The 21919-nt window shown below is 41.3% G+C and overlaps 1 protein-coding gene across 1 annotated transcript in view; it reads right to left on the reverse strand.

Moving 5' to 3' along the window:
* LOC148026190 (alpha,alpha-trehalose-phosphate synthase [UDP-forming] 1-like) overlaps positions 1 to 21919 on the reverse strand; it is a 212737-nt gene that overhangs the window by 154369 nt on the left and 36449 nt on the right. Inside the window, exon 3 of the mRNA XM_087693467.1 lies at positions 12234 to 12622. Within this exon, the coding sequence (XP_087549593.1) occupies positions 12234 to 12622 (389 nt within the window). The remainder of the gene's footprint in view (positions 1 to 12233; positions 12623 to 21919) is intronic.

Genomic DNA, 21919 nt, shown 5'->3' on the forward strand with positions numbered 1-21919 from the left:
GAATATGATTGGTCTCACCCAGATTCTTCGTATCAAAGCCATTGTGTAAACTATGCTTCAAGGAGTCCAAGGCATGAACATCCCTACTTGCAATCAACATGTCATCCACACATAAAACCAAGAGAATAAGGCTGCCATCTGTTGCCTTCTTGGTGTATAAGCAATGGTCAACTTGAGAGCGATGAAATCCCAGAGATTGCATAAATGTATGTAAACGCCCCGAACAACGTAGTATGCTTAACAATTATGATATTCGCTTGTTTTCGAGATTTAATATAAAAGAGAATGAACACTTAAAGCTGAAAATGAAAATTACTCACAAAATTACAGCCATGAAAATGTAAAAGTAATGGAGACAAGATTGAGGGTTGAAGATGGGCAATCCCCCCCCCCCCCGAAGGAATGTATTTCTGCTCAACCCAAGTCCCTTAGGGAAGAGCTCAGTTACAATCAACCTAAGAGTGAGAAGAAGTAATTCTCACTCTCACAAGATCATGCAAAGATGTACAAACACACATGCATTATCTATTATGCAATGATAAGAACTGATTTCTTTACAGTATGAGAGAAGAAAAAGGAGAAATCAGCCTTCTCCATCCTTGAACAGTAGTACATGGATAGGGCTTGCTTCTTATTGCTAAAATGGAAGAAAGAGCTTGAAAAGGAGGTGCTGTAATGAATTTACAGGCTTGCTATCCTGTAAAACAGCAGTGATAGAAGAGGCAATATGGAGGAATTTGATAATGGAGAAGTGGGGGATGATGATGGGGATGGATGGGGCCAGTTTCTGGCTATCTGTGGGTGCTGTACATAAGTTTATAGCAAAGAAAAATGATGCTGAATGAGGAAAAACGAGCTCTTATTTATAGGAGAGGGAAGAGCTAGTACAAAAGGGGAAAGTGGAGTAGCACAAGACAAGTGTCCAGCCACATGTCATGAGATGTGATAAGTGGTGGGACACTTGGAAACTTGTGTGACAAGTATCTTGACACTTGTCTCTTCTCTATGGCCTTCCTTTTTGGGTTGAATACTGTCAAGAATAGAAACAACCAAATTTAGTAAGCACAGTCAGAGTACAGAACTTACTATTTTTAGAATGACATCCCTATTTTTTAGGACTAGCATTTTTAGGCTAATTCGAGGCTCCTAAAATTTAGGGACCTCCTAAATTTAGGGATCTCCTAAAATTTAGGGACCCCCAATATGGGTGTCATATGAAAGCTTTTTCCGTGTACATTGCAAAAATGGTATACGAATCTTCATGTGACTTTCCTATGCAAAGAAATGTGCATTTCAAGCTTTCAGCCCACACATGCACATTATACAAGCATTTCATGATCATGCCATCTTGTTGATTGTAACTGTCTGTTCTGGTGGATCTAGCCCACACTTCAAGGCATCAATCCTTTCTGTGTGCGAGTCTAACCCTGATATGCGTGAGTTCTGGTCACAGGCGCCCAATCGGGCCATATAGGTGGAAGTGTGAACTATCTTTTCTCTAACCCACCGCGTGGGTCCACCATAACCTGTGACCACTCATCAGTGGCCAGCTCCAATGCACTTTTCTTTATATCTAATTAGTGCAAAGAAAATAAATTTAATAAATCATTATATAGACAAATTAATGAAAAATGATACAAATTCTCTTTCTATAGAGTTGTGACAATGTATCAAATTTATGATACCATTCTCATGGTGCCTGCTTCAACCCATACAAACTCTTATTGAGTTTACATACCATGTGCTCTTTTCCCTTTGCAAATCAAGCTATTGCATATAGATCTCCTCATACAGATCACCATGTAAGAAAGTGGTTTTTACATCCATCTGTATGAGCTCCACATCTTTTGATACAACCAAGCCCAAGATGGTTCACAAAGTAGTCATTTTGACTACAGAAGAAAAGATTTCATCAAAATCAATTCCACATTCATGCTTGTACCCTTTAGCAATCAAGTGTGCCTTGTACTTTGACATAACTAGAAGTGCCTTTCATTTTGTAAACCCATTTGCATGGTAGCACTTTTTTCCCTTTAGGCAAATGCAACAAATCCCAAGTGCCATTTTTCATGAGAGATTCCATCTCTGACAGCATTGCCTTATGTCATTTCTTACTGTCTTTTCTATCCATTGCTTCCTAGAAGCATGACAGCTCACCACAATCTACCAACATGACATAATTAGCCACATAGTTAACACCAAGAACGAACCTATTTGGTTGTCTTTGCACTCTGGTCAACCTATGAACCCAATGGTCAAGATTTGTTGGCTGTTCAGCTTGCAAATCTGCATTAACAGCTTGCTATTCTTCAGGATCAGCATGCTGTACAATTGGTCTCGGTTGTTCCAAAGGCATCTATTCTCAGTAAATTTGTGGTACATTATGGGCAAGATCCTACTGATCATTTTCAGCATTATTCCTTGCATTTCCAGGAACATTTACAGCAAGTATTTGCTGCTGTCTAACAGGCATTCTTTGCTATCCTATGCATACATCCTCCCGGAATACAACCCTTCTGCCCTCCTCTGTCTTTTCAAGTTATTTGTGCATGCAATCTTCCCGGAAGATAACATCATTGCAACGTATTACTTTTCTTTTCTCGGGATCCCATAATCGATACCCCATCTCACCTTCATTACCATATCCTAGGAAAATACATAACAGGACTTTGACTCAAGTTTGTTGCATTCTTCCTTGCGAATGTGCACAAAAGCCTCGTAGCTAAATACTCTTAAGTGAGCACACAAAGGTGGCTTGCCCGACCACGCTTCTTGAGGGACTCCCACACACCCCCCCAAAAAGACATGTTTGGTGATCGATTAATCAAGTGTATGACTATCATAACAGACTCTGCCCAAAATCCATGAGGTAAAGTAGCATATGACAACATTGTACGGACCTTGTCTTGAATGGTCCTCTTCATACGCTCTGCAATACCATTTTGGGGTAGATTATGAGAAGCGGTGAGTTTCCTTTTAATGCCTTTGTTGTCACAAAAGTTGTGAAAGGGTTTGGACACACATTCCCCACCATTGTTAGAGCGAAGACACTTTAATGTCTTGCTGGTCTGATTTTCAACAAGTGCCAGGCATTTTTTAAATTTATCCAAGGCCTCGTCTTTGCAACGGATTGAATAAACCCATACTTTGCGTGTGGCATCATCAACAAAGACAATGAAATACTTCTTTTCCCCTAGAGATAACCCTGGCATTTGACATACATATGAATGTACCAACTCTAAGGGTGAAGACTTTACACACACAAATTTCGTATGTGACGTTTGAGCATGTTTACCATAAATACAATGATCAACCCAAGCAAGAAAGCACTTTGATTCCAGTTTGACTCATGTGTCCTAACCAACTATGCCACAAAGAAAGACTTGGCTGCTCGATTATGGCGACTACATGGTCACACACACTAGATATATGCAAAGGATACAAAGTATCACTTTTGGAGCCCTTGGCAACAATGCGAGAGTCCTTACAAATTTTCCATTTGCTATCCCCAAAGGTGGTATGATAGCCTTCATCATCAACCTGCCCTGTGCTTATCAAGCTCTTCTTGAGCTGAGGTACATGTCTCACATTATGCAAAACAAACACGAAGCCATACTGAAATTCTAGTTTCACACTGCCAATGCTTGCAATTTTACATGCATGGTTATTCCCTGAGTAGACAACACCACGTGCACAACCATTGCAGTTAGAAAACCACTCATGATGTGGTGTGACATGAAAGGACGCATCTAAATCAAGTATCCAAGTGTGCATGTCATCCTCAGAATATGAAATCAATGCATGTGCACTCAAAGAAGAAGCAAAAAGTACATCACTGTCGTTGTCATTCTCATGAGTGACTACATTGACCTCTTCTATTTTCACACTGCTCTTCTTTGCAAGCTAAGCTGTCCTTTTTCTCAGCCTTGTCTTCAATGTTTTTGATTTTGCCTTTCTCTTTCTTCAATTGAAAACAGTCCCGTTTGTAGTGCTCTTTTTTGCCACAATGATGGCACTCCACATTTTTGCCACGAGACTTGCTGTGTGCTCTATTTTCAGAACTACCCTTTTGCTAAAATCTGCCTCTAGTGTGCAATGCATTAGAAGAATTGTTTGCTGATTTATTTTACCTGTTGAGTTCTTCCATCAATAAAAAAACTCTCCGCATCAGAATATAACAACTGAGCATTCGAGTTACTCAAAGCTACCTTGAAAGTATCCCAACTTTCAAGCAAAGTGCATAGCAAGAAAGTAGCCTTGAACTCATCATCAAATATGTACATGTGGGTTGTGGGAGAGGAAGCCTAAGCAACACCTACAACTTACCCCAAATAGTCACAAATAGGCACTTTAAAACAGTCAAGACAATTTCCATCGGATGCCATTGAACGTGTCGTACTGGACAGGATGGATTGGACGAGTCAATCCGTCCATCGGATGTGGACAACTAGGACCAGTTGTCATGGTAGCAGCCACTATTCAAAGAGATAAAAATCATCATCTTTATCATCTACAGTTTTTGGGGATTACATTCCACAAGTGCTGCTGTCTAATCAGCCAATACTATGCAGTCATGTTCAAGCCTTGATCGGCATCAACAATTCAACCTCCTAATGCATACTTTCTTCCCCACTTCCAAAAGATTGATTCAATATCCCCTCATTCATGCTTGCCACTGAGACTAGCACCAACTACAACCTATGCTGCTCAACCACAGTCAGCACCCCCTCCTTCAAGCTCATATCTCCTCTCCTTTTGACATCTCTTTGATGCATAGATTGGCCATGTGTCAAGCTTATAACAACTCTCTTCGGTCCAAGTCCTTAAGGGGGGAAATCTTGGCCATGTGCTGAAGCTTACAGCAACCTTTCATTCAAATATCTTTCCCAAGGTTGAGCTTCTGTTTTTTATCTCTTTGAGCAATAGCTTAGCTTGTAGCAACTGTCACACATGACGTCAAACGAGAGGTGCTCCAAAAGCTAAAGATCCTCATCCTTCATGAAGAAGGCTAAAGGTTGCAAAAGCAGCAACATTCTCAGATTCCAAGTTCTTCCTCACCCTTCCACCCTCCCATCACAAATTTCACAAATTGGCATCATGGATTCTCCAAAGGCAGAAGCATGAACCACTGGGTGCACTTAACAAGGCAAAAGGGTCACTCCATCGAAGATTGTTTGTCATACACCTTTTGTTTCCTACAGCATAGTACAGCAATATATGCATCTACTACTGAAAACTTCTTGTGCCACATAGTCATTCTGGGTGCAAAAGATCGTTCTACATCAACTATCAAATTTCTGTCCTCAAGGCAATAAGACATATACGATGCACACTAAGCCCTTGTGAGAAAAAGGAGGCTCTAAGACCTTACAAGGTGGCAAGCCCTCCTAGAGACAACTGCAACAAGCTATGGAGGTTTCCTCCACCTACTTTCAGGCTGAGTGATTTCCACCACCCTCAGCTTCTTACTTCGTTCCATCAAGAACCAAGGCTAGAGACCCCCATAATATTCACATAAAGACATGCATATGGTGTCACATCATACATATGAGTCATGACGTGGTTCATGTGAAGTAACATGTGTCAAATAGATGCCCCTCATCTCCCTTTTGAGACCAATATGAATATAAAGTATGCCCCTCTCGTCTAACCACCTGAACTACATGCTCTAGCTCCTCTCTATAGAGTATGGCAACTCCTCTAAATCCCCTTGTATGGCAGTTCTAGTGATCTCCTACCTATGAACCTGTGTGTCTCTTTATAAAGCAAAATGTACCTAACCTGGAATGTCTCCTCAAAGGACCCTACATCTGCCCATACTACTCCATTGTATTCCATGCTGCTATCTTTATCAGCCATGTTGCTATCATTGGCGCACCTTTCTATGATAACAATTTAAACATCTCTATAGGCTACCCACATACTGTCCTTCCTAGCCTGGAGAATCCAAGGCATACATTCTTCCTGATATGCTACTTGGGCTATTGCAAGGTCATCCTTTGGATAGATCTTTTCTCCCTCTGAGGGTCTCCCCTCTTGGCAATGGAAGCTTTCATGTTCTACAAATCTTCAAATTTGAGAACGAGTGTCCACTACATTGAAGTATGTTTGCCACCCCTCCATGTGCCCATGAAGCATGTATCCTTCTTGTAAATTATTGTTGCACCTTCCATTGGATCTCCCTCCTCTTTCTATCCCACCACACGCACATGCAAAGCTCTACTTTCCTTCTTTTACCTTCTTATAGTCCAAAGTTTACCAATTTATTTTTATTTGGTGGAGCCTTCTTCAATTGTTCAATCCTTGATATTGTTTCTTATGTGCTGAATTCTTTCTTGATGTCTATTCTCAACTCATTAATTTTTCTTTCTTGGGTATGGTCTCTTGGTCCAATCATCAATCCACATGAATGGCTTGACACAAATCTCCCCTTCCTCATTCTCGACGAGGTCAAGTTGTTTTGTTGGCAGCATCAATGTCCACCTTTCAAGAGGTGAAATGCACCCCGCATCTCGTCATACCCCTATCCACGCTTGCATCCATGTGTGCATTTCTAACTTCATTTGGTGCATTGTCTCATAACAAAGCAATCTTGACTTCATGTTACTGATGTCTTGATCCCAGATTTTACAATATTCTCCAACTACTTTAATGATTTTTTTTGTATAGTTGTCTTTCAATTTTTTAAGGCTATTCCTTAATGTGGAATACTTCTAGCCTCTTTCCATACATGCACTTGTGGGTGGTAGCATCCTGAGGTTTCTGGGTGATGATCTTGCCATTAAAGCAAGATAAAAGAGGAGAATGGTGGATGGGTCATGTCATGGGCAACTGAGGCTATTGGACAAAACCAAGGCACAATCTAGGAAGCTCATGGTGAGTGATGATCTAGCAATACGTGGATACAACAAATGTAATATATCATAGGAGGCAAGGAGGGAATTCCATAGTGACAAGGAGTGGTCAAGACAGTCCCCCCAGGATGCCGAAATGCAGTTTTGGACCAAAATCCATTCTAAATCGCATCCTTGCTGAGTTGGAATGTTCCATGTCACGTTCCTGACAGGGAACGCAGCAGCCCTGTCAGGAATGTGACAGGAAACGCCATGTGGCACAGAACTTACCTGCAAAGTGACCAACTGACTGCCCCAATTTACTGTCTGCCAAGTCACCACCTGTCTCCCACCACCGTTGCCTGTAGCCTGCTACCAGTCTCTCACTCACGTGCCTGTCTTGGCTCTGCCCACAGCACCACATGAATTGATTGAAATATTAGTTTGTCATTGTGGATTATATACCTTGGCTTTAGTACTCCACATGAATTATGAATGAAATATTATTTTTTAATTAATTTTAATGTTTTAATGTCGTTCCTGTTCCCACATGCCCGTTCCCTAAGTTTGGCGTCCCCCTCCCTGTTTACTTTCCCCGTTTCATGTTTCTATGGGGCATTCATATCTACTCCGCCTTGTCATGCCTAGGCTCTAGATATGAGAAATCTACACATACTATGGGTTTGGTGGTATGTATCTCGGTAGCTAAGGTCTCCTTGCAGCCCTAAAGTCCAAAGCTCGAGACCATGAATCCCCACTATAAAAGTGCACACAAATCTAGACACCCACATCAAGAACAAGTCCTCAAGCACATTAAAAGTGTCATAGACTTGCAAATTCAAAGTTTTCTTTGAAACCATTGTATCCCTCTAATGTCACACACATTATCCACCATGTGCAACGCTCAATGACCCCACCCACACCGCCTAGGCTCCTTAGGGTTAAGGTTTACAAACATGAAGCTCTCTTAAACATAAAACACCATGACTATAACCTACAACTAGTAGCCCCTCCTAAACTTGTAGGTAGAGCCTAGAGGGATCACATCATGTCTAGATGAGGAATAAGGGCCCTAGAAGATAGTCCACCGTACTCACTCCTCGTCTCTATAATAAATCCTCCAAAGGGGGCTCCTCCTGTACATCTGTATGCATGCTTATGTGGAAAGCATGTGAGAGCGTCCAATCCAGGCCATCTATCCAAGTTGTTAAGGATGGCTGATCCATGTGCACCTCCCAAGGCCAGGAGGTGGTTACCATAGTCTGTGCACTCCACTATGTCGTGTGATGTCCAACTGAGCCCAATCTCCTCTGGTACTCTCTCTCTATACATGTCCTCCTCGCTCTCTAAGAAGGTAACCTATCTCTGTGCTATGAAGTCCCCAGCCAACAGGACATCTCCAATACTAGAATAGTGAATAATGGTAGATATGGTGACTCTCCCCCCTACAATGCATATGGAGAATTTGTCGGAGCAAAGGAGCACACTATCACGTATATATCACGGGGGTGATCTATATGTATCCGAATTCACATGAAGCGAGCCTCCTCATCCCTCCACATGACCTATACCATATGATGTAGCTTCTCCCTATATAGCACAGCTACTTCTCTAGACCCTCTAGTCCCCCCTTGTAATCGGGCTCTAGGGTGGCCTGTTGTCTCCCATCTATAGCCTCTCACCTCTGGCAAGTACATGCCCAGACTCTAATATGTCTCTGTATATGGGATAATGTCCCTGTCCATAATGAAGGTCTCCTAGAATAGCCCTCTATCCATCCTCATGGCTCCATTACAGTTCCACACTATGAACTTCAAGTGTCTCTCATAGGCTACCCCCTGTCATTGATGCCTATCTATGATAGTGATGCACCCATCTCTGTATACTGCCCAGTTGCCCACTTTGTAGATCTCCATAATCTATGGCATGCACTCCCTGAGGTGGGCTACTTGGGCGGATGTGAGGTCACCCTCAAGGTATACTTTTTCTCCTTTGAGAGCCTTCCTTTTGGAGAGGAAGGTTCATTGTGGCCCCAAATCAGAAAATTTGATGATAAGGGGCCAGCCCTTTTCTAGATCCTTCCCTATGTGCCATGCATTTTCCACAATGGAGGGGTCCTCTACTCCCATTTTTCTGCATATGCTCTTGGCATCTTCTAGAGGGCTGTCTCCCTTTCTTTCCACCCAACCACCCGGATGTGCAAGGGTCTAATTCTCCTTCTCTTCTCCTCTTCAAGTGCTGCATTCATGAGCTCTTCCTTCTTTGTTGGAATCTTCTTTGCCATTTCTGTCCATTTGGAGTTTTCAGCCACTTCCGCTTATGCGTGTTTTACTATGGTCATCCATGTATTAATCTCCTTCATCATGTGTGTCTTCAGCTCAGCTATTTCAATTTGCCCATTGTTGGGCATTGTTTCAATGATTTCCCCTTCCTCCTCCTTAGAGAGGCCAAGCTGGTTCCAATATTCTGTGATCTCATGCCGGAGTTCTTCAATCACCATATTTCTCTCTTGGAGAGAGGCTTCAATATATGCCTTCCAAGGGGTGAAATGCGCTGTAATCTCATTGTATATTTCGTTCTTCCATTCTTGCACCTTCTTAGCCATCTCCTCCCTGATTTGCTGCATGGCTTCGTCACACATTGATGCCATCATCTCTTTAATATTTCCCATATCCTGATCCTGCATTTTGCACATCTTGGAGCGCCTCTAGGCCTTTCTTCATGTGACAATCGGTCACCTTGTTGATGCTGCCCCCAAATAATCAAGTATTTCTCGCTGTTCTCCCCTCGTGTGGCTGCTGGATGTTGGGGATACGCGGCTTTTCTTGGGGGAACCCATTGTATCCTTGAGATTCGGTTTCTGCCTGTTTAAGGGCAGTCACCAGAATGCCATGGTCGGGCAGGGTGTGCTCGGACAGGTTTGGGTATACATGTTTTCAAGCGCCCAGATGGCCCTGCATTATTCTGGGGGCTGTGCAGTGGGCAGAAGTCGGGGCAGGGCAGGGCAGGGTGGGGCGGGCGGGGCAAAAGGCTGACGAGCACCTGCTGCTGCCATGTCAGAGAGAAAATGGCTGCCCTGCTGACGAGTACCAGACAAGTAGTCGCAAAGCATATAGTGGCCATTTGATGGCCATTTTTCTAGAGGAGGAGCTCACAGAGGCTCTACAAGCCTTCCTTGAGGGAAATGTTGTATAGGGGAGGATGGATTAGACAGGCCCTTCTTCTTGAGCTACTGGGACTTGATCAACATAGGACTCCTTGCAGCATTTCAGGATATTGTGGCCTCAGGAAGTATGCTTGAGAAGTCTGAAAGATTGATTCATCTCTTTCTAAAGGGCAACAAATATAGACTGGATAATATTTAGTGGAGACCAATCACTTTGCTTGGACTGCATATAAGATCCTAGATAAAGCGATCAGTCTCAGTCTATCTCTTCTTACAAGTCCTCATTCACCCTACCCAGACACATTTTGTTCTGGAGCATAGCATTCTGGACAATATCTTACCTTCCAGGAATCCAGTGCAGAGAGCACGCGTCAATGCAAAGATCCATTGAGTGATCCGGTGGTACGCAGATCTAGCAGGGTCAGATACCCTGTTAAAAGATTTGGTTTTGAAGGTTATGCAGCTCACCATTATGCTTATATAGTGAAACTAGTTGAGGATGTTGAGCCCACTTGTTTTGAGGATGCTATTGGTCATACTCATTGGGATGCAGCAATGGATGAGAAGATGGCTGCATTAGAGGCCAATAAGACTTGGGATCTAGCTGTTTACTTGGGTGGGAATGCGAACTTCATAGCTATCATAGCTGTGATGGAGATTTTTTGTAGGACCTTAGAGGCTGTTATGAATTGGCACAAATCTATGGATTTTGGGTTCATGGCACTCAGCAACAAGATTAGAGGCTATATGAGCATTTTACTTGGGTTCCTCCTGATACTTCACTGAGGTACCTTCATTGTTACATAGATATTGATATAGCACCAAAGCAGTAGCTGGAACCCCTACTCCAGCTAGCATTATTACTTAATGCATATGTATCACCAGAGGCAGCCATATCATTGATATATTGGACATATCTAGCCCAGAGACTTACTCCAGGACTTGGACAGAGATTGTCCACACTCCTCACAGTAGATGGGAGAGGATAGAGGGGGCAGTTCAGTCACTATGAGGAGGAGGAGAGATGCAGGGAGTCTTACACTTTGTTCCATTGTTAGCCCCATACAGTCTTGCACTATAGACCTCCCAATTCATTATTCATTCAGGCCTTGTAATAGACTTCCCTTGTATTATTTTGGGTATGGAAGTCCCTTACAGGACTGCTTTCTACTTTGTATTTTGCCTTGGGATCCTTTGCCATGAGGGAATTTATCAGCAGAGAGTAAGACTGCAAACCATCAACTTGCACACAAGCAACCCCAACTCCGACTCGGGAAGTAAACCTTGGAGGGAACTGGACTGACACAGATTTGAGAGATGTCTCTTCAAAAAACCCACTCTCTTTGCTAATGTAAATAGAAAGTGAGTTTCAGGTTCATTCTTGGGAAACACCTGCACTTTGCCACATACTATAGCCTATCCGCTTGCCAATGGGACTAGTCAATTGTACAGCCTCCTCATGTAATCATCTCCATAGATTGTTTGATAGATTCCTGTACATGTTCTTGCAAACAGATTGGCACATGATGCCTAATATCTCATAAATAGTGGGCTGGCTCCACAGAGTAGTAGCTGGGAGCCTAAACACATGCCATGACCAAACAGCTGCCAACAACAAAGACAACTAGGAAGGCTGAATATAGACAATGAAGTTTGCTCCAAGTTGAGCCTAGGCATGTCCATCCTAACTTAAAAGACAAGCAAGATGCTTTGTGTAGACAAGGTTTATTGCAGAATTCGAAAATACAGTTGTGTTGATGACAATGATGAGTGATGTCTACAGTAATCTAGTTGAATCTTATAGCATGCAATCTAGTAGAATCATCATCAGTACAAACAACCTCATTGTGATCTCCTGATTGAACAATCTAACAAGCTGATGGCAAATAAATATGCACAAGTATTGAATACAGCAGCATCGAAAGAAAACAATGCATCCCAAACAAATTAAAGATTTTGAACTATCTAAAACACTGATAGAGTACGTGAGTCCATCTCATAACCATATGCACTACATTGCAATAAATGTCTCAATACAGGCTCTTTTCCAAACATAGAAGCTTCTGCTTGTTTTAAGGTGATCATGGTGCTCTGTTGAATACTAAAATGACTAGAAAAGGTAAACAATTCCACTACACAGAAGGCAATTTTGACATTGTCATCGACTGCTTTGACCATCAATAATGAAATCCATACAATCTTCCAAACAAAACTACAAGAAGTCAACATTTTACCCTATCAGATCAGCTGAAAGCACAGCTTTAAGAAGCTCCGAACGTGATGGCAAAGTCCGATATATTTCTGAAGATGGAAATGGTGTATGAAGAAACCACCCTACTTTCATATTATTGTCACGTTCTTTCAGGCATTTTGGAAGAAACATCAGATGGTAGTCGTGGCACCAAATAACATCACCATCCTTATAAATACTGTGCACAACATCTGCAAACTTGCTATTGGCCCGCTTATAAGCCTCAAATTGATCTTCTACACTGCGTGTGGCAGATAGCCTGTCTTCTTGCGGCAACCCAAGGTAATGAAAAAGGGGCCAGAGAACATTGTTGCAATACCCATTGTAATACTGATGCACGGTCTCCTCATCAAGGAACACGGGGACGCACCGCTGTTGACCACCAACAACATTTGCAGGAATTACACAAGAGTATTTGCATTACAAAGACAGAATCATGTTGTTGAAGAGCATGTGACTGATGATATTGAATGTCAGAAGAAAAAGAAAAATCAGATGGACTCATCCAGAGACAAACCAAGAAGGGTGTTAAAAAACCTAAAATTTAATGTTGGATAAAGAAATGTGTTTTTAACACCCATCCAGCACCATAAAACAAGCACCTTAAAAGTGCCGTATTTCCAGATCTATTAATGCAAGTCATTATGAGATGTGATAGAAGAAAGCAAGAAAGTGTAACTAAGGGTCTATGGAAATCTCAAGGGCCATAAGTGGAGTGTGGGAAAGCCAAAAGCTACAAGTTTCCAAGCATTGTGCCTTGAATACTGCTGGCTGATGATTAAAGAACATTAACTCATTTTCAACTTTCTTTGGACCACTCTCCATAGACCACCAAGGGCTCTTCCTCATCGAGCTATGTAGACATACACAGCTTCTACTCGTGACTAGACCAATTGTGCTTCAAGAGAGAGAACAAGGAGATCTCATCAATTTCTCTCAGACCAAAGCTCCAATGGCTAAACAACCCAATCACACACTAATGTTGAAAACCCATACAAAGCCTGTTCTTGGACGAAGGTGCTAAGTTATGTCAAGCCCAAGACATTCAACCCCCTTGGACTTTACCCACACCCACATCATTAAACAAGAATCAGGGCCACCATCACATGGGTTTATCTTTACTACACTGAAGTCCCATACTACAACCACCCATATGCAAAATTATCAATTGATTTTAAAGCCTCACAATCATTGTACATGGACCCATGTGTTACATCCTTGGATATCTAGTTGGGCAATAGTAACATCGGCCACAGTGGTCATGAAGTGACTTTGTGCAAACGCACTAAGGTCACTTCTGGGTTGAGGCAGCCAAGTCCTATTTATAGGTCTCAAGGCCCTACTGTGCAAATCGTTGTGTGATCACCACTCTTGGACTCTTGGCTCGTAGGCCAACACATTCATACATTGGGATGGTGTGGACTAGTGGTATGGGAAACCACTCCTTAGGATGTGGTCATGGCACAAAGTGCTACTAGCTCCCAAGCTTAGGGGTGAGTCCGTTTGCTTCTGTGGCTAGGAGGTGAGCCCCTTTATGTTAGTGGATATAGCTTATCACTTGACCATAAATCATGATTCATAAATTTAAAATGATAAGTCAACTTTAATCTTGCTGCTTTCAACTTTATACTTCACAATTTAGTATTTACAATTTTTATGTGCATTGTGTAAGTGTATGATACCTTCAAGTTGACAGGCAACACTCTTGCGAGTGTGCATCAAGAGGTTGATGAGGAGTTGATCTTTGGGGAGCTCTATAGAGAGCTCATGGCAACTAACACTCATGACACTCGTAGTTAGTGTGCTCATAGGTGAGTAGTTCGAGTAGGTAGCGGGAGGACCATCGCCATTCGGTGCTCTCTAACATTGACAAGGGGTGGTTCGAGTGGTTTGCACACATATGTGAGGTGGAGCTCTAGTAGCTCTCATCCAGTACCTCATGATGACATCCCTTCCTTGCCTACACACAGCCATTGCCCACGGAGCCATCATCTGATGATGATGGTAACCTCATCTGTGAGAATGATTATGAGACTATCTCACCATCCAATTTTGAAGACACATCTTCAAACTCTCTTAATGAGCACTCAAATGGTCCTGATGATGATAATGATGGTGATGATGATGAGAGTGATGCCTCACTCTAGGCCTCTCTCTTTTATGTATCATTGTATCCACTCCTACTTATGATCTATCCATGTATGTTGTTGTATATAGTACCAAATGTTGCACATGCAATTCCCAAGGCCTAGCATATGCCAATTTTGGTTTGTAATCTCATGTATTCATCTTATTTTGTAATTTTCATATACTATTCAAGTACCTCAAGTTGCCTTTCATTGCTTCCCATTGCTTCTTGCTAGGATTTAACATGTGCATGCTTACCACTCCAACTACAACAGTAATGTCCAAGCGAGCGGCAATCATACCATACATGAAACTGCTTGCACATGATAAATATGGAACCTTGGCCATTTAAGTCCTCTTTTCATCGAGATTGGGACAATCATTTGAACTAAGTTTCACACATGAAGGCAATGGAGCACTAATTATCTTTCTCCCCTCCATATTGAAATGCTACAATACTTTGTTGACACAAATTTTTGAGGCCGATAGAGCAATCCCTTTGTTCTATCTCTAATTATGTCCATCTTACTACTATACTATTTTCGTTGTAGATTCGGAAAGCCTCGAACCTCTAGAGGGCTTTCTGAACCGACCCCCTTTTCTAAACCTCCCTTTTTCAATAAAAAACCCTCCCCTCCCCTCTTTCTCATGTGTAATCTCTCATTTTCTCTTCCCCTCCCTTTTTTAATTAAAAGCCCCTCCCCTCTCTCTCACTTATAATCTCGCCTTTTCTTTTCCCCCTCCCCTTTTTGATTAAATTTCTCTCCTCTCCCCCCTCTCTCTCTCTCATCTATAGGGCCTAGGTTCTCTCTCTCTCTCTCTTTAAGTTAGATAAAACTTTTTAATCTAAATTTTTCTTTTAGTTAAGTATTTTTTAGCTTGCTATTTTGACTTTAAACATGTGTTCTATCATTTGTAGGATATAAAAAATTCAAGTTTTTTTTTTTTTTTGGTACTAATATCGCACTATACCCTATAAAATCTTAAGGTACCATTGAGTATCATATCTTATCATACCATACCATATCATACCTAATAACCGTGTGGAGAGCTTATTTTGAAATATATCAATTCAAGGATACTCAATGTATCAAACAAATATATATTGTGTCCTAGAGGAAAGCACATGCTTGGTGGATGGGGCCCCAAGTCACGAGACATGGGTAGATTTTCAATCCATTTTTTGGAAACAATTTGTGACTGATGATCGGATTGAAAATTTTCGCAAGTTATTTGGGCTTGACATGGGGAAAAAGACCCTGGGTATATATTTGTAGATTTTAAAGACCTCCACAAAACAAAGGCCTTGGAGGATCCACACGCATTACTCTATATGCACTATCTTCTCAAGTTGCTGTTGAACTCCCAAAACGAGGTGCTCCTAAACCCCTTGCATTTACTAAAAAACGTCTATAGGTATGCCAAAAACTTTGACCATACTTTGGGTGCAAGTAGGGGCAACAAGAGGATCCCATCGAGCTACCTCTACCTTCAAGCTGAAGAAAACCTCTATCCTAGCAACAACTCATCAATTGCCTTCAGAGTCACACAAGAAGAAGAGTAGTAAGCGCAAAGCGACTCGCAATGAGGATTGCTCAAAAGATTCTCATCAAAAGGGGCACTTTCTTGGAGAGACAAAGTGTCCACAGAACAAGAAGGTGAAATTCACTTCAAAGGCTTTGGTAAATATTGTAGAAGCTCCAAGTAGTTCTTCTAAATTTTTAGTAGAGGATTGCTTTGTTAATGCAAGTGGCCCTAATGGTTGTTCCATAAATAAAACAATGTTTGGCCTAAATGACCTTTTAAATATCAATGGCCAAACAATTACAGTTTTGTTTGACAATGTTTCTACTCAAAGTTTTCTTTCTTTTCCATTGATGCAAAGGCTTTGGCTTCACATGGTTTCCATTGATCGAGAATATCTTATCCGTGATTTGGAGGACCTGACTGTGGATCATTGGAATCAGATGTGCCAAAATTGAATCTTTCAACACAACAGTACCATGAGTCCCTGGACTTCTAATTGATGAGTTTTGACCATATTGATGTTATCATTATCATGCCATGATTTTATCATAGATTTTTCTTTTTCTACATTAATTAAAGAACTCATGTACTTTCTTTTGAGTTTGATGGTCTCTTTTATATCATCAAGGGTTGTTGATACCCCAAGATCACTAAATGTAATGTACATATGATATCAGCTTTGCAATATAGTAGAGGTTTTCCTCCTCCAAATGTTGTTACTTATGATTGTTCTATTGAAAAGGTTCTGTCGTCTGTGGTGCAATGTAATTTTTCTTCTTTTAATAATAATGATGATATTAATTCAAACATGAGTGAATATATGGATCCCATTCTACATGAATAGCCTAATATCTTTCCGTTCGAACTACTTGACGGACATCCGCCGTCTCGCAGTAAATTAGATTATAGGATTGAAGCATTGCCTCACATCCATCCCATCTCTCAACAACCGCATCAATATCAATTTAGCCTAAGAGAGGAGGATGAGATAGCTAGGCAACTTCACAATTATCTACCTAAGGGCTTTAGTGAACCATAAGTCTCCATAGGCCACATCGATCCTTCTTACCAAGAGAAGGGTGGCACGATTAAGGGTCTCAATAAGGTGATGGTCAATAACAAATGTTCGTACCTTGGATAAATGATCTTATACATCGACTCTATAGTGCATGCTATTTTACCAAGATCTATCTTACGTCCATACCATCAAATACAAATAGCTTCAAAAGATATCCTAAAAACGGTGTTTCAAATGTGGCACGGACACTATCAATTTTTTATCCTATATTTTGAATCAACTAGTGCTCTAAAGCTTTCCTGTAGATGATGAATGATTTATTTCATCTATATCTCAAAAATATAAGTCGTCTTCCTCGATGACATACTTATTTATAGTAAGTCACTAGAAGAGTATACAAGCCATTTGTGCATTGTCTTACATCTCTTAAGACGACAGCAATTGTTTACATAACTATCCAAGTGTGGGTTTTTCCGCACAGAGATTATATATCTTGAACATATCATCTCAATTGATGGCATCTGTATTGACCCCGAAAAGGTTTGAGTAGTACTAGATTGGCTTATTCCGAGGATCATAAGACAAGTAAAATCTTTATCGACTTTTACTAGCTCCTTTATAAAATTTATTAAGAACTAAGCTCACATTGGTAAACCCTTAACACATTTGCTTAAAGGTATCCGAAGCAAGAAAAAGCACGTTAGTCTACCAATTGTTTGGCCCAATGAGCTCAATCAATATTTTCAAATATTGAAACAACTGGTTACTATTGCACCAATGCTGCAAATTATTGATCCAAATGAGACTTGTTTGGGTCTCATATGGATGCGAGTGATTATTTTATAAGTGTTGTCCTTTATCAAGATGGCCAACCCGTTGTATTTGAAAGTCGTAAGCTCATGGATGCCCCAATGCATTACACCACTCAAGAGAAGGAATTATTACCTGTCATCCATGTGCTTAGAGTTTGGTGTCATTATTTGTATAGTGCCCAATACATTATTTGGACTAACCACTATTTATTGAAGTGCCTCTACAATCAGCCCGTTTCCATGGCCATAAGGTGAGATGGGCGGAGCTTATGCACGATTTTAACTTTGAAATCCATTACCAAAAGGGTGCAACTAATATGGTTACCAATACTCTTAGTCGAATCCCCAAAGTTAATGTCTTATCCTTCTTCAAAATATTGACTAATTTCTTTCTCTCTCTCAAAGAGCATTGCCAAAACAATCCTCGCTTTGGTAGGATCTAGCAATTAGTCAAAGATAGACCTAGTAGCCCAAGAAGCTTTGGCAATATGAACACTCTAAAGCTGACTACTAAAAGAAAAATGGTGGAAAGGTATTCCCATCATAACGGATTACTATTTAAGCAAGGCAAAGTATGTGTGCCCGATAATGAGGACATCCGCAAAAAAAAATTGTATGAGTCTCGTGACATGCTAAGCACATGAGATATTGCCATACACCGAACTTTGGCCTTGGTGGCTAGCTACTTTTATTAGCCACACATAAAGACTAGTTGAGTCATACAGTCATGAGTGCCTGTAGTGTCAACTTAATAAAGCTTAGCAACATAAATAAGCCAAAATGATATCAAATACATCCTTTAGAAATTCCCAATAAGAAATGAAGTAGCATCTCTATGGGTTTTTCTAGTAAGATTACCCATACAAATCAAGTCATGGTGCAATCGAGATCATGTTTGACAGATTAATGAAGATAACTAGATTCATTTCCACAAAGACAACCATCAAAAGCCACAAGTTTGCTAATCTCTTTATTGACAGCTTGATAGACTTTATGGTTTGCCCGATGAAATAGTCAATGATTGGGATCCTATTTCTAGCAAATGGTTTTCTAAAAATTGGCAACTTGATTGGCCATGTCATCCTCAAAGCATCCTGAGAACAATGGACAAACCAAGAGGATATGTTGCGTGCATATATCTCCTGTAGGCAATCTAATTGGGAGCATTATCTCCATCAGATTGAGTTTGCTTACAATGGTACTAAGCATTTGGCTACTCGGCATAGCCCATTTATGCTTATGTACAGTTATGAGACAAAACCACCAATTGCCATCGAGCTCAAGGGGGTGAAAATGCAATCCATGGTTGACTTTTTACACAATATATAGGAGATGTTGAAAATTGCAAGGAAAAGCATCCAATTGGTCCAAGATCATGCGAGCTTGCATGCTAATCAACATTGTATTCCTTGAGAGCTCCAAGAGGGTATGTGTGTTTACCTTAAAGTCACAAAGGACTCCAATTCAATAACGACAAGAAAGTGCTATAAGTAATCTTCAAGATATTGTGGCCTTTGCCAAATTATTAAGAAGATAAGTAACATATCCTACGAGCTTAATTTACCTCCAAAGATCTAAGTTCACCATGTGTTCCACATGTAGCTCAAAAGACACTATTCGATATGTTCCAATTGGACCCAAATTGGTTCTTTACCATCAGACTAAACAATCCCTTCAGACCATTTATCCTCAGTATTTGGTCAACTAGAAGAACCGCCCAAACGCAAAGGCTAATGGGAGTCAGTACGTTCATTGAAGAGTTGTTTTTTCCACTTTGTTCTTGAGGATACTGCTGAGGACAGCAATCATTAATAAGGGGGAAGTGTTACATCCTTGGATATCCAGATGGACCTTAGTAGCATTGGTCATAGTGGTCATGAAGTGACTTTGTGTGAACACACTAAGGACACTTTAGGGGTAGAGCAGCCAAGTCCTATTTATAGGACTCAAAGCCCTATTGTGTAGATCATTGTGTGATCGCCACTCTTAGACTCTTGGCCCATACACTTACTTCTCCATACTCTAGAATGGTGTGGACTACTGGTACACGACACTAGTCCTTGAAACATGATCGTGACCCAAAGTGGTATTAACTCCGAAGCTTGGGCATGAGCCTAGTTGGCTCTATGGCTAGGAAGTGAGTCTAATGTTTAGCCCCTTTATGTTAGTGAATATACCTTATGCCATGTCTTGTGTGCAAGTTGAATACATTTCACCATGATTCGAGGAGAATATTGCCTCCCATCCATACATATTGTGAACACATTCTCCGTGGCTAAAACTCGAAATTTCTATTGCAGCCAAGTTGCAAGACCTAAAAGGAGAGAGAAGACAAAGTAGAATAATAGCAAGTCTATCCTTCCAAATGAGCCCTTAAGGCTGAAAAATCTCCAAATGTTGGTTTGATCCCCAAGTTGCTTCTTGCTAATACATTAAATCCTAAAGGGACTGCTTAAATTACATAAGTCTTGTTGTATCTCTTTGGACATTAAATCCACAACTTACTTGGCAAGACTTTCACATTAATTGAAGGTTGTATTTCAACCTAATAAATGCACATTTTCCAAGTTTCTTTCACTCTATCCTTGAGCTACACAGCTTCTTCCCTTTATGGCATCATCCATATGCAACCTTTGCATGGGCGAATTCTGATTGGAGATAGTTTGTCAGTTCCTACCAATGGCAAGGGTGATATGTAGCTGATTCCAAATGGATATGGTGATGCCCACACATCGGAGGTTATTTATGTGCCGGTGGTCTTGGGCTATCATCTACTTTCAATGAGCAAGATTTGTGCATTTGGTCTCACTGTCAAGTTGGATAAGGACTCCTTCCAAGTTTTTGATAAATCTTGACAAGTTCTTTCCACAGGACATGAGGAAAATGGAGTCTACAAGTTGCGGACTTCTTCAACCTTTGCTTCTCTTCTTCTTTCTTCTCAAACACAAATCGAGCTATGGCATGCTCGGTTTGGCCACCTCAACTACGACTATCTTCCAAAGGCGGCTCGTGGTCAATTTGTTCATGCATTTCCAAATGCTGGGGTGAGCCGTCCATCCTGTCTTGGATTTGAGGCAAACAGCAAAGAGATGTGATTCCCAGCAAGGCTTCATAGAGGGCAAAGGAGCCCTTGAAGCTTGTTTCGACAGACTTATGTGGACCAATGAGGAGGGCTGTGATTAGTATGACACCTCTTGCAGCTTATTTTCGTCTAAACCAAATGTGTCTTACTTCACGGTGTGCGGGCATGATGTTTATGTTCACATTCCAAAGAAACAAAGAGATAAGTTTGAGCAAACTTCAAAGAGACAGGTGTTCGTGGGATATGGCTCTCAGTCTCACAAGGATACAAGCTTTATGACCTTGTTTCACAAGATGCCTACACAAGTCGACATGTGTGGTTCGTGGAGTTTCCAACTGCAAAGGGGATTGCATGGCATCATGTTCTTGGATATCCAACTGACAATGGGGCACTCCAGCCTTGAGGCACTACCTGTGCAACTTCTATATCTTCAGGTTCCACTGTCAACAGATGAGATCACTTCACTACCGAATTCATCTTCAGAGTCAACATCAGTGGATGGAGAGCCTTTAGCACAAGCAAAGGACCAAGGGGAGTACCAACCTCCTTCTCAATGGGCATGTGAGACACTATGCTGCAGGGATTCAGGGAGTTCCTCAAGAGTGACAGCCACAGGATGGCCCACAACAATCTCGGAATAACCTAACACATTCCACCGAATTTATTTGTATCGATTATTGTTTAATGAGTGATGCCATACAAGATAGGGAGCCCACTTTGGTTAAGGAGGTTTTAAAGTCCACACATTGGCAAAAGGCTATGAAGCAGGGGTTGGAGGCCATTGAGCGGAATGGCACTTGGGGTCCTGTGCAAAGGCCCGTTCACAAGAAGGTTATTGGAGTCAAATGGGTCTTCAAGACCAAATACCACAATGATGGCACTCTAAACAAATATAAGACACGGCCGGTTACCAAAGGGTTCACACAGCAGCCAAAAATGGATTTCCATGATACCTTTTTCCCCACCGCTTGGTAGGCCACCATTAGGGCTTTTGCCAGTCATAGGAGGGTCTATCAACTTGATGTTAAGCCTACCTTCTCAAATCGTGATTTGAAGGAGGAGATCTATGTAGAGCAACCTCTTGCTTCTCTCTCTCACATGGC

Source organism: Lygodium microphyllum, chromosome 14, assembly GCF_053477565.2.
Source record: "Lygodium microphyllum isolate KBCC chromosome 14, Lygodium_microphyllum_v1.1.10, whole genome shotgun sequence".
NCBI classification, from domain to species: Eukaryota; Viridiplantae; Streptophyta; class Polypodiopsida; order Schizaeales; family Lygodiaceae; genus Lygodium; species Lygodium microphyllum.